The sequence below is a fragment of the Lolium perenne genome, chromosome 2, assembly GCF_019359855.2.
Source record: "Lolium perenne isolate Kyuss_39 chromosome 2, Kyuss_2.0, whole genome shotgun sequence".
In the NCBI taxonomy this organism is placed as follows: Eukaryota; Viridiplantae; Streptophyta; class Magnoliopsida; order Poales; family Poaceae; genus Lolium; species Lolium perenne.
In genome coordinates this window covers 262,048,049-262,062,157 of record NC_067245.2, presented here as the reverse complement: position 1 = coordinate 262,062,157, position 14,109 = coordinate 262,048,049, and the positions used below count along the sequence as shown (strand labels likewise).

General features: G+C 45.7%; 1 protein-coding gene across 1 annotated transcript; it reads right to left on the bottom strand.

Moving 5' to 3' along the window:
• Positions 1-2,539: 2,539 nt before the first annotated feature.
• Positions 2,540-6,978, bottom strand: LOC139835796 (uncharacterized). Its single transcript, XM_071825664.1, has 3 exons — positions 5,941-6,978; positions 3,712-4,614; positions 2,540-3,652 (listed from the first exon to the last, which is right to left on the bottom strand). The coding sequence occupies exons 1-3, from the start codon at positions 6,976-6,978 to the stop codon at positions 2,540-2,542; spliced, it is 3,054 nt and encodes a 1,017-aa protein (XP_071681765.1).
• Positions 6,979-14,109: the final 7,131 nt, after the last annotated feature.

Genomic DNA, 14,109 nt, shown 5'->3' with positions numbered 1-14,109 from the left:
TCGCACATGGGAGTGCCACACTGCCACAGATCGATGGCAGGTGAATATATGCAGACGTAGCTTTTGCATCGACTAGCCATTTCATTTCTGAACGGTGACCGATCGATTCAACGCGTGGGGTGTACGTGTACCAGCGTACGTTGCATAGAGCTAAAAGATTCTTCTGCAGGCAGCTGTGCTGAAAACTGTGGGTTGGCAGGAGCGAGCGTGCAGGGAGGTCAAATCTGTAAGAGCCCCGTGAGGAGACCATCGGTTAATATAAGGCATGTACAATGCGGAAATGGTACTTTTTTCTGAAATATTACACTACATGTACACTCACCCCTATAAGCGAATGCAAATCCTAGCCCTATGAGCACCAACCAAAGACTAAGGGCATCTCCAGCGGGCCGACGCATTTCGGACGTCCGAAATGTCCGTTTGTGTCAGCCCGCGGACGCGATGTGGTCCAGGGCGACCGTTTGCGTCTGGGGTACCTCCAGCGGTGCGGACGCATTTTATAACCGGGGACAGCGTCAAGCTTGCTAATGGTGTTTTACGTCCCGTCGAGGATTGCCGCCGGCGATTGTTCCCGCGCGACGACGATCATTCCCACGCGTGCCCAATACATTGGCAAGTTTCGCCGGCGTTTCGCGCGCGCGGGAAACCCCCTGCGCGCCAACACCGTTTCCCACCCGCCGTGGCTATATATGGTGGACACCGGCGAGAGCGACGGGCACACCTCAAGCTAACCCTACCATCCATCCATGGCCGACCACATGAGTTGGGAGCATGTTGTTAACATGTGCCGCCAGCTCCACCCGGAGGAGGAGGAGGAGGAGGTAGCCGCCGCCGGCGTTGAGGCCCAACAGCTGGACCTGGAGGCGGCGGCGGCGAAGGCGGAGGTCGCGGAGGCAGAGGCGGCAGAGCGCGCGGAAGGGCGCCTCACGGCGACCAGGGCGGAGATCGCCAACGCCATGGCCGAGCTCGCCGATGCCAGGGCCGAGCTCGCAGAGGCGCGGGCGGCCACCGCGGCCTCCGGCCGACGCCGTCATCGACGACATCGCGGACGACGACCCCCCCGCGTGCCCGGGCGCTTCGACTGCGCCGGCGACCAACGGGTTCTGCTCGCGTCCTTCGAGTCCCTGGCTGGGGACGCCCAGCGCCGTAGGCTTGGGTGGCGGAGGAGGAAGCCCACAGCTATGCGATGGTCATGGCTCGGGGGTTAATGTGCTCCGACCTGGACTCGCTCCAGCGTAGGGGCCCTTCTCCCGCGCGGGTCGAGCAGGAGAACCGGGAGCTGCATGTCGCCATCACCGCCAGGGACGAAGCGGTGGCGGCGGCTAGGGACAGGGCCTGCTTCATCGCCGACGTGGTGGCGATCCAGGCGGCGGTCCAGGCGAAGGAGGACGCGGCGGCGGTCCAGGCGGCGGCCCAGGCGAACGAGGACGCGGCAGCAGTCCAGGCGGCGACGGAGGAGGAGAAGGCCCGAGCGGTGGCGGAGGCGGCGGCTACCAAGGTGGCCATTGCCCAGGCGACGGCCCTGTGGGACAGCTCCCTGGCCGAGGCCCTCGAACGCCGCAAGCGGCACGACGAGATGTCCGTTCGCCGGCGTACGCGGCGCGCGGAGTGCGCGAAGTGCTCCCGCTTCAACGACGGCGCCGGCCCTTCTGGCGGCCAGTAGTAGGGCGCGCGACTATGAGTAACCGAGGCCGGTGTAGGCCGCGCGACGGCGAGTAGGTACGGCCGTTGTAATTTTAGGTTAACTCGACTAACCATCTCTGTAAATATGGTCCTTTTGGCCAATCAATAGCAATGAAAAAAATCTTTTGCTTACCTACTCACTGCTGACCGGGCCCGGATGCACCCAAGGCGGACAAATTCAGCGACCGCCGAGCGTCCGCGGAGACGCAAACCTGGCGCATATTTGGGCCAGGTTTGCGTCTCCGCGGACGGCCCGGTCACTTTGCGTCGCCCCGCTGGAGCAGGCCCCAGACGCATTTCCGGTCACGACGGACGAAAACGGTCGCTCAGCGTCCGTTTGCGTCGCGCCGCTGGAGATGCCCTAAGTCTAAAAACTGATCTGATGAATTTTGAGATTGACGAAGTCAACACAGACGTCTCCTTACAAAAATAGACTATGGCCTAGCTACGTGTGCACATACATTTGGCACGCTTAATAGCTAAAACCGCTTGCAGGGTTCTTTAACCTAAATCTAAATGACCCTTTTTAAACTCTAAACTATTTATAGTCTCTCCCAAAAAAATTAAAAAATTATAGCCCATTTTCGTGACGCCATGTTGGATGGCTTTATTATCGCTCAAGGGTTTATTGGGAACGATGGGGACTTCCATCGGTTGCGTGTTAACTTATATAGGTCAACAACGGCAGAGCTAGATACATGGAAGGTTACATACAAAAAATAGAGGAAAACAAGGGATTGATCTTGATCTTATAAACCGATCAGATCAATGACATAATTGTTTGAACTGCCGTCTACCTCTATCTGTACTTCTGTCTAGGTTCATCTGAACTTCTCTGTCGTGAACACTAGATACTCTAACACCCCTCCTCAATCACAACCTTCTTGAGGTTGAGGTTGTACTTGAACTCTTCAAACTGCCGAACTGGTAAGGCCTTTGTGAAGCCATCTGCCACCTGATCTTTGGATGTAATAAACCTGATATCCAGTTGTCTGCTTGCTACTCTTTCTCTTACAAAATGAAAATCAATTTCAATATGTTTAGTCCTAGCATGGAATATAGGATTAGCAGAAAGATATGTTGCACCCATATTATCACACCACAAGCATGAAGTTTCATATCTTCGGATTCCAAGTTCTTTCAGTAGAGACTCAATCCATATAACTTCTGCTGTAGCATTTGCTAGAGATTTATACTCAGCTTCTGTGCTTGACCTTGACACTGTTGCCTGTTTTCTAGCACTCCAAGAAATCAGATTCGGTCCAAGAAATACAACAAAACCTCCTGTAGATCTTCTATCATCTACACAACCTGCCCAATCTGCATCTGAGAAGGCACTTACCAATGTAGAAGAAGATCTTCTAAAGGTTAGCCCAAGACTCACTGTACCACTGACATATCTCAATATTCTCTTTACAGCTGTCCAGTGTACAGTAGTGGGAGCATGAAGAAACTGGCATACCTTGTTGACAGAAAATGCTATATCTGGTCTAGTAAGAGTCAAGTATTGCAATGCTCCAACAATGCTCCTGTACCTTGTACTATCTTTTGGTCCTAGGAGTTCTCCTTCAGTGACAGAAAGCTTCTCTGATGCTGACAGTGGAGTGGAGAGTGTCTTGCACCCTTTTAATCCAACTCTGTTGAGCAAATCTGAAGCATATTTCTCTTGGGTTAATATAATTCCTTGATTAAATTTCTTTACCTCAATTCCCAAGAAGTAGTGAAGGTTACCAAGATCCTTTAGCGCAAATGCTGAACCAAGATCTTGAAGGAGTGTAGTAATTTCTTTGTTGGAGGAGCTAGTAACAATAATATCATCAACATATACTAGTACAAAGATGATGATACCTGACTTATTGAGTGACGTGTCTGCCTTTGATGCCAGAAAACCAAGTTCTTGTAACTTAGAGCTTAACTTGGAGAACCATGCTCTTGGTGCTTGTTTTAGCCCATAGAGCGACTTGTCAATCTTACATACGTGATAGGGTGCATTGGGATTCTCATAACCAGGTGACTCTTCATGTATACCTCTTCTTCCAGAATACCATGGAGAAACGCGTTCTTCACATCTAGTTGCCTCAAACTCCATCCTCTTGATACTGAAAGAGCTAGAACAAGTCTGATAGTAGCAGCTTTAACAACATGACTAAAGGTATCTTCATAGTCTATACCATATCGTTGTTTAAAACCTTTTGCTACTAATCTAGCCTTATATCTATCAATAGTACCATCAGCTTTCCTTTTAATTCTATAGACCCATTTACAGTCTATTAAGTTATTCCCCTTTTTGTGTGGTACTAGATACCATGTTTTATTTTCAATTAGAGCCTTATACTCATCATCCATAGCTTGTTTCCAATTTTTATTAGATAGAGCTACTTGTAGATTTTCAGGTTCATCAGACAAGCATGACAGCCCATACCTGACTGTACCATCATTGTAAACTTTTGGTTTTGCATTACCTGTCCTTGACCGTGTTCTATAGGTTGGCGCCGCAGGCTGGGCTGCAGACGGCTCAGGCGCAGAAGACCCTGGTGCAAAGGATCCGCCTGTTGCCTCCATCTGGCGCGTGGCGGTGCTTGATTCACCACTGTCGTGGCTGACAGTGGGGGCCGAAGATTCGCTGCCCCTCTGGCCTCTGGACATCGCAGGAGACACGCACGTGGGCGTTGTCTCCACGAGGCTGCGCGACGTGGCGCCCGTTGGCTGGCGCGCCGAAGCCCGAGGCTGCCCTGCTGCACCTGAAGGCCCTGTCGCGCCTGGGGATCCCGAGGCAGATCCACTGCTGCGACTGCTGTCGTCCGAGGATTGCCCGATCCAAGGCAGATTCGCCTCGTGTCTTGTGCCAGGAGCATGCGCCGACGTGAACACTCCATTTGGCCTCGTTTCTTCACTGTTTTGCACCAAATTTTTGCCTGATTCCTGCTGAACCTGAGAAGCACTTATATCACCAGGAATTACAGAGTCATTAGGTGTTAGATCAATACAATGTTGTTCCCCCTCATGAGATGACATCGGATGATTTTGAAGATATTCGGGCAAGAGAAGGATTTCTTTGCGAAGAAGGGCACCAGCATTGGGATGAAGATTAGCAAAGGGAAACACCATTTCATCAAAAACAACGTCACAAGATATATATACTCGACCAGTTTTGACATCAAGACATTTGACTCCTTTGTGCATGTGACTATACCCAAGGAATACACATTGTTGTGACCGAAAGGCAAGTTTTCTTTTGTTGAAAGGACGCAAATTTGGCCAGCATGCACAACCAAAGATACGGAGAGATGCATAGTCTGGTGTTTTATGAAGGATACGTTCCATTGGTGTTTCATGATTGATGACCTTGGTGGGTAGCATATTGATGAGATATGTGGCGGTCAGAAAAGCTTCATCCCAAAACTTGAGTGGTATGGATGCATTTGCAAGTAGTGCGAGGCCTACTTCTACAATGTGACGATGCTTGCGTTCAGCTGAGCCATTTTGCTGATGTGCATGAGGGCAAGATACATGATGTTCAATGCCAATATTTTGAAAGAAAGAATTTAATTTTTCGTATTCTCCACCCCAATCAGATTGTATGGCAAGGATTTTTGTGTCAAATTGGCGTTCAACAACTTGCTCGAATTGGTGAAAAACTTGAAACACATCAGATTTGTGCTTAAGAAGATAAATCCATGAAAATTTGCTAAAATCATCAATGAAGCTTACGTAGTATGAAAATCTCCCTACTGAGGTAGGAGCTGGTCCCCATACATCGGAGAACACAAGTTGTAGGGGAGAAGTGAATACACTAGTAGACCTCAAATAGGGGAGTTGATGGCTTTTGGCTCTTTGACAAGAGTCACAAACCGACTCATCATGCAATTTATTTGTATAAGGAAGATCATAATTGCTAAGAACTTGTTGAACTATTTGAAACGAAGGATGCCCTAAACGACTGTGCCACCTTGAAGCTGAAGGCTTTGTGACACTGAACACTTGTTTATTCCTGATTGGTTATGAAGAAATCAACGGGTAGAGGCCACGCAAACATCTACCTTTAAGAAGAACCTTCTTCGTTGCATGATCCTTGACATAGAAATACCACGGGTGAAATTCGATGAAGACATGATTATCTTTAGTAAAACGATGGACAGAAACGAGATTTTTTGTGACATGTGGAACGTGAAGAACATTCTTAAGATGCAAGGATTTAGAGGGGGTATTAACAATTGCATGACCAACATGTCTAATGCTCATACCTTGTCCATTTGCCGCATGGATTTGCTCGCGGCCGGTGTACTTTTCCTTCATGGTGAGCTTGTTAAGCTCACCGATGATGTGGTCGGTGGCGCCGGTGTCGCTGTACCAATTGGTGTCCACTCCATAGGACACTGCATTGGCACCCTTCTCCTCCTCTTCTTCATCGCCTTCGGAGTAGCGGTGCCAGCACCTCCATGCCTCGTGCCCTTGTTTGCCACAGATCTGGCACGTGACGAGGTCGCGGTCACGGTCTTTGCCGTTCCTGCCTCCTCCGCGGCGTCCACCGCTGCCGCCGCGACGACCATGGCTGCAGTTGTTGTTGATGTTGCCGCGGCCTCCCCTTCGTCCACCATAGTGCCCACGTCCGCGTGGTCCACCGCGTCCACGCTGGGCCGAGTTGACAGAGGCACCGCCGCTGATGCGGCCGTCGGTGAGCAGCTCCATGCGACTGTCATAGGCACAGACTTGAGCGTAGAGTTCGCTCACGGTGAGGTCCTCCCCCCCATTGACGCCGATGGCGGCGAAGAGGGGATTGTAGGACTCATCTAGGCCCGCGAGAAGATACTCCACGAGCTCCTCTTCGTCGATGGGCCGGTCTGCTGCAGCAAGCTCGTCGGCGAGGCCCTTCATCTTGGTGAAGAAGGTCGCTGTCGTCATGTTCTCCTTCCTCGTCTTGGCGAGGGCGACACGGAGGTTGGAGACCCGCGCCCTGGACTGGGAAGCAAACATCGCCTTGATTGCCCCCCAGACCTCCGCTGCCGTGTCCATCCCAATGACTGAGACTAGGATGTTTGGCGTGAGGGAACCGAGCAGGAAGGTGAGCACCTGCTGGTCCGTGGCCACCCATGCGTCGTAGGCAGGGTTGGGCTCCTTGGTGGTCTTGCCGTCTTTCTCGACGGTGATGGTTTCGGCCGGCGGCTCCGTCTTGCTGTCGAGGAAACTCATGAGACGGGCGCCACGAATCGGGGGCAGAATCTGTGACTGCCATATGAGGTGGTTTGACCTCGTCAACCTCTCGCTCACATTGATGCCGGCTAGGGGATTGGTCATGGTGGCGAGAGAGGATGAGAAAGAGATCATAGATGTGTTTTTAGGAAGTTGGCTCTGATACCATATGATCGCTCAAGGGTTTGTTGGGAACGATGGGGACTTCCATCGGTTGCGTGTTAACTTATATAGGCCAACAACGGCAGAGCTAGATACATGGAAGGTTACAACAAATAGAGGAAAACAAGGGATTGATCTTGATCTTATAAACCGATCAGATCAATGACATAATTGTTTGAACTGTCGTCTACCTCTATCTGTACTTCTATCGAGGTTCATCTGAACTTCTCTGTCGTGAACACTAGATACTCTACATGCTTAACAGATGTAGATGTCATGTCATTTGGTTCGGCTAATTTTTTCTGAGTTCTGTCATCTAAAATAGCATGACCTAGCTATTTTTTATACTAGAGGGTATGAGAATTTTTCGAAGGGTCTAACATTGTTGAGTCCAGTCATCTTAATAGCTGAAACCGCTTGCAGGCTTCTTTAACCTGAATCTTAATGACCCTTTTTGAACTCTAAACTATTTATAGTCTCTCCCAATTTTTTAAAAAAAATTATAGCCCATTTTCATCACACCATGTTGGATGGCTTAACCGATGTAGATGTCATGTCATTTGTTTTGGCTAGTTTTTGCTGATCTTAGTCATCTAAAATGGTGTGACCTAGCTATATATTTTTTATACTAGAGGGTATGAGAATTTTTAGGAGGGTCTAACATTGTTGAATCCATTCATCTTAAATGACTTGACCTAACTGAAATAATAAAACAAATTGGTTTGTCTTTATCCATCCTAGGCTAAAAATGGTCAAGTATAGTGACTCAAACAAGTTATCCAACATGGCGTGACTACAAAAGGCCACAAAAGTTTAAAGTTTTGGAAGAAAACATAAGTGGTTTAGAGTATGGGAAAGGGCCATTTAGACCAAAGAAGCCCCGCTTGCAGACTTGTTCCTGCCGTGGAGGCTAGGGCGCCCATTAACTTGGAACAAAGGAAAATACATAAATTTTAGGGCTTCTTTGATTCATAAGATCTGTATAAAATTTTTGTAATTCATTTATAAGAACATATCGTATAGGAACTAATCCTATAGGAATCTTGTAGCGCAAATCCTATAAAAATAAAACATTAGATCATACCTCATGGAAAATTTCCTTTGACATAATTAAACACAACTCATTTTCCTATAGGATTTAACAAGCTATGACATCTCAATCCTATAATTTTCCTATTCCTCTGATTTTCCTATCCTATGAATCAAATGAGCTCTAGAGGATGGGATTCCTGTAGAAAAAGGATGATCATTTACCTATGAGATAAATAAATGACAATCATATGTTCTTTTGAAAATTTTATAGGATGGACTATTCCACTGAATTTTAGAGGAAACAAAATGAGGTATTACCTCGTTTTCCCCTATCTCGGCGTGACTTCAATTGCTGCATCTTTTCTGCGTGTCATCCAAAAAAACATTTTTCTACTTTTCCCGTGATTTTTGTTCCTATAGAGATCGAGGACTTGACATCTCAATTCTTGTAATTTTCTTATCCCATTGATGTTGAGTTCGTATGTTCGAAACATGCCCAAAGTTCAAAACATCTCTTGGCGTTCGCTCATCAGTTTATTTTCTTTTTTTAATAAAAAGTACTCCCTCTGTCCCAAAATGTAAGCGTCTAAGGATTGACCAAAAGTCAAATTTTACTAACTTTGACCAAATATTTAGAAAAATACATTTACATCTGCAATATCGAATAGATAAATTAAGAAAATATATTTTATGATGAATCTATTCATGTTGATTCAGTACTGTAGATATTTATATTTTTGGGTATAAACTTGGTCAAACTTAAAAAACGTTGACTTTTGGCTAATCCTTAGACGCATTATATTTTGGGACGGAGGGAGTATATATTAATATCAAGAAGATATCAATTGCTTCTAGACTCTGCAACAATGCAATACCCTAATTGCATTATGGATACACACACTTAAAAAAGAAATTACATAAAAATAAAAGTCCCGCTACATAGATCTAAGGCTTGTCGCAGCGTACCAAACACCACCAAGATAACACCAGAAATCCATCTTCTCCAAAGCGACGTCTCTAAGAAGGAAACAGTGCACAAGCATCGTCGTCGCTCTAATCATAGATCATAGGTTTTCACCCTGGAGAAATTCCGCGCTCACAAAACAATGCCTTCAACAAGGTTATTGCCAGGCACAACCAATTAAGGTCAGATCTTGAGTTTTCACCCTGCAAGTTCAGACCCCGAATTTCTCCAGTGGTGTCGCCCCCACTTGCCGATGTCGCTAGTGCAAGTCATGAATCACCAAGCCAAAACCTCACAACCACCAGGCCTCGAACCACCATTACCAGTCATCAAATTTTGACTTCCATCCCATTCCTCCGTGATTGACTTCACCATGGAACTAAAGACATGTCCCACGATGGTAACAGACTTCAGAGCTTCACATCGCTCCCTTTGAAACCAAATGACCATAAATAAAACATGGTCACCGCGTGGCAATACCATCCGATCCGGCAATCTCCGGCTTGTCTTCCATTGGTGTTCACGAGCGGAGTCTTCCGGAACTCAACACTCCAACAAGATCAATGAATACATGCAACATGCAAACCTTCGCCATGGCATGAGAGAAATCCTAGGACTGCCTCCTTTATTCCGACCGATCCAGCAGCCCCCATGCCACCAGCCGGCTATACAAGAGAAGAAGACGATACTGGAATATCGACACAGAACAAACAGAGCACGATGACTTAGACGAGCACCAACCAAACAACCGCAAAGGGCTGCTCGCCACGACGGCCGTGGCACTCATCCCAAACGAGCCCGCGCCGCCACCTCGTCCCTGTGTTGTCTATGCGTCGAGCGGGCGCGACACCATCACCTGGCCGTTAGCCAGCGGCGCCGCCTCGCCTCATTCTCTCCTCCACAGGAGTCCACCCATGCCAAATACCTCCCATGACGAGGAGCGACGCGAGGTTCAGGAATTCGTTTTGAAAATCTCTAGGAATAACAACCGATAATACTACATTAAAATATTACACAACACTTTTTAACATATAATATTACATTAACAAATCAGTCTCTAAAACAATACGCACGGCAATATGAAGAATCAAATCCATGACCTTCCTTGGAATATTGAGTAATCTTTAGTTAAGATCAATATAGGATGATGCATAAGAGAGTTGGCTGGAAAGTGAGTCCACCAATACATTCTGAATTTCTGATCCACTCCTGATTTTGTAGATCGATTTATGAGGAGACGATCGACGAATGATCTGAAGGCTCTAAAGAGAGGCCAGGCCAAGCACAGAATATAGTCAAAGATTCAGAGAGCACAAAAGCTTCAAACCACGCACGAACTGCTGCATGAAAGAATATATAAAAGCTAAAGAAGTGTCCGATCGAGCATTAGAAAAATAAAACCAGGATTGCTAGCTGCACTGCAGGTCTGCAGCCTGCACGAGAGCTAGCATTCGCCTCAGATGCTTGTTGAGTAAAGCGCTTATTGGCTTAAGCAGCAGTTCAGCGTCTGGAACAACCGAACAAGGTATCTATAACACACATAGATCGGCTGACACTAATGACGGCCTTGAAGGAAAGCGATGACAACTGTTAAGCTCTTTGATGCGGCAATTTGTTCATTAAATTGGAGACGTAGATCAGATGCTACAGGTCTAGGTATCCACCCTGTACCTAAGTACTGACCGCCCGTGCTTTGCGCAGAAAGGTATCCATGTCGAGATGATTCCACCATTGCTAAAATGGAAAAATATATAATATCAAGATGATTCCACCATTGAAAACTAGGTTTTGTTAAAATACCAGTCAAGTGGCGAACCACCCCTCGATATCCACCAGAGTTCAGATCCGCGTTTTAGTAAAAGCCCCATCACATTCATAAATTTGTTATAAACAAGTCCTCACTTTTTTGCATAATGGACCCTAGATCAAAATAAAGTGAACAAATACAAATAAATCCTCACATTTTGCATAATGGACCCTAGATCTAAACCGGATAAAGCAATTAGGTCTAGCTCCTTCTCCACCACGTAAATGCATGAGCTTCACAACACAACCGGTCACACCATTGCTGAGGGCTCTAACATTTGGCATGGGGCAGCGGGAGCATGATAAAATGGAGCAGAAGAGCCTCCTAACTGGCATAGCAGCCTGGAGGTTGAAGATGTCCATTTGTTGCTAGCAGGGAGAAGCCACCATTGCCGACAACGAATGTGAGAGTGGTCGCCCTTCAACCATCAGATACGGCAACGAAAACCGCACTGTTAGGGCCCGAGAGAAGCTTCACATCTCCCCCACCGTCTCACCACATTTCACCTTCCTCCACCATGACGGCCAGAAGAGAATAAACAAAGGAAAACGTCCTCCAGGTTTGGAGAACCAATGAGCTTATTCTACGAGAAGAAAATGGCGGATCCACTCATCTCTTCTAGCCACAAGCAAGAGGATCAACAACACCACGCCCTGGACACACCTCAGATGCGCCATTGACACGATAGCAACATGGAGCCAGACTATACTAAAGCAACAACAAAGCTAAACCCAATATGTCTAGAAGGTCCCCACGCTACACTCCAATCTCCACACCGGACGATCGCGCCGCCGAAGAGAGAAGGGGAGCGAGCCGAGCTAGATCTGGAAGCGAATCTCAACGGAGGAGTAGGCGAACCAGGGGAGGGTTCGAGAGAGTCAGCTACTTCTCTGTTTCCTCGCTAATGTCCTGTTTGCATTTCAAGTTAATACTGCATTTTTTTCAAGCATCGAATTCTTCTCTTCCCTCGAAGATTCGAAGCCCAGCGGACTTTGAAGGCCGTGTTCATTATTTCTACATTGAGTATGCCGAGCCCACCCAACGGTTGAGGATGGCATACCGTATTCCAAATTACAAGGAATTTGTCTCCCTCCATAGCATATGTCCCCTTCCGTAAAATAGACCCTTCTTATTTTGTCAATCATCTTGAAGACCCATGGCGGCGGGTCCAAAGATAACAGATGAGTAGTGCCAAGGAAGGTTTGGCATAAATGACTTCTAAGCTGCAAGGCGGTTTCTGATTTTATCTATGAGAATTTGAAGGTCTTCCTTGCGTGCTTTCCTGAGGGAAGACCAAGATATGTTATGGGAAGGTTTGCAACTTGACAATGAGGCGTGTTTCCAATTTCATGTACAGTTTCATCATCGTAGATCAGAGGCGAAATGGAGCTCTTGTTCAGGTTGCATCTCAACATAGATGTGTCTCCAAATTTTTTTCGAGATATCATCGTTAGCGTAGACTGACATATGCTGGAGGATAGCTTGATGGATTGGAAATGATGAGAGAGGGCAATTTCATCTTCTGATTTTGGAAACAAAAGGCTCAAAGCGTCCATAACTAAGATAAATAACATAAGAGACAATGCATCTCCTGTCTTAGGCCTCGAGCGTGCCAAATATTTGGTCCCTGAACACCCTTTAGAAGGATGCAAGTAGAGGAAGAAGCCAAGGTCATCGCAATCTACTCCCTCCAACATGGCCCAAAACCTTTCTCTGGAAACACTTCTAATAAAAATTGCCATGCGAACTCTGTCAAACGCTTTTGCGATATCAAGCTTCAAAAGGAGACATTGACATATCATGTTCTTGCGTATTTTGGCCGATTCCTGGACTAATATATAATTTTCATGAATTGAACGGTCCCTCAAAAAGATCCCTAGTTACTACTGATGGTTGTGGAAACAACCATCTTTATCTGCATTTAAATCATAAATTAAATCAAGCAATTGATAAAATATCTCTCTAGCCTTGCTAATAATGACTAATTATTGTAAAGATGTGCAAATCCTTGGTTTAAATTATGTGATACAGAAAATCATGTTTATGTGGCGAAGTCTAGAGCAGGGAAGAATCACGAGTTGCCAGCTTAATTAACTTTATCTTTATCCCATATGTATGCATAGTTGGAGCTGAACCTTCAGCCCCGTCGCATCTGCATCCATTGACACAACTCTAGATACATAGTAAACTGAAAATGTTCGGTAAACGTAAGATAAACTTAATTATCAAGCCTTGTAGACTTTTCTTAACCATATGTAAGCGTTTCACAAGGTTCAATAAGCCTAGGTCTACTAGGAGAAAAGCTACTATATTGTATCTGTAATCCGGATCGAAGTTATTAACCTTTTTTCTGGCACAGTTCTTGGGAAGCAATTTTGCTATCATGGTAAGGTTACTAGAGACCTTGTTATTTAATTTTTTTGTTTTAGCTTATTTATTGTTATTAATTTACTTTTTGTTATCTATTGAAAACTCAAAAAATAGTTAATTGTTTTTATCATTCATATTATATTAAAACACATAAAAATTAGCACTATTGCATAAAAGAAGCTTAGGGATTATGCTACCCCTAATGATGATTATATGCTGCGCCTATCACTCAGCCCAGCTCGCTGTCACAACGGAGAACTATAAGCCTAACTTGTTAAGTTCAGTTCAATAGAACCAATTTGGAGGCTCAACTGCTGATGAATCATGTTTACACTTACACATTTACCGAGATAGCGATATGATGCGCATAAAAGATGTTGACCCCAATGCGGCCAAGTTATGTTTATTTAGTTTCTCACTTAGAGGAAACGTAAAAGATTGGTTGCTAGCTTTGCCTAAAGCCACTATTACTTCATGGGAAGAATGTATTAATGTTTTCTTGAATAAGTTTTACCCTCGAGCTAAGACTATAAAACTTCGATCTAATATTACATGATTTAGGCAAGAAGATCGTGAGCCACTAGCGCTTGCATGGGAGATGATGAAAGAATCTATATATAATGAGCTGTACCAACCATGGATGGAAGAATGGCTACATATTCACTTATTTTATAATGGTCTTAATGCTATTTCTAAGTATATACTTGATACTGCAGTTGGAGGCATATTCATCGGAAGACCGGTAAGTGTAACTAGACAGCTTCTTGATGATATGCAAAACAACAATGCACAATGACATGTAGAAAGATCCTCCTCAAGAAAGATAAACTCAATCACCGAGGACAAGAATGAATAACTTACTGCAAAGGCGGATAAGCTATTACACATTATCAATGGTAAG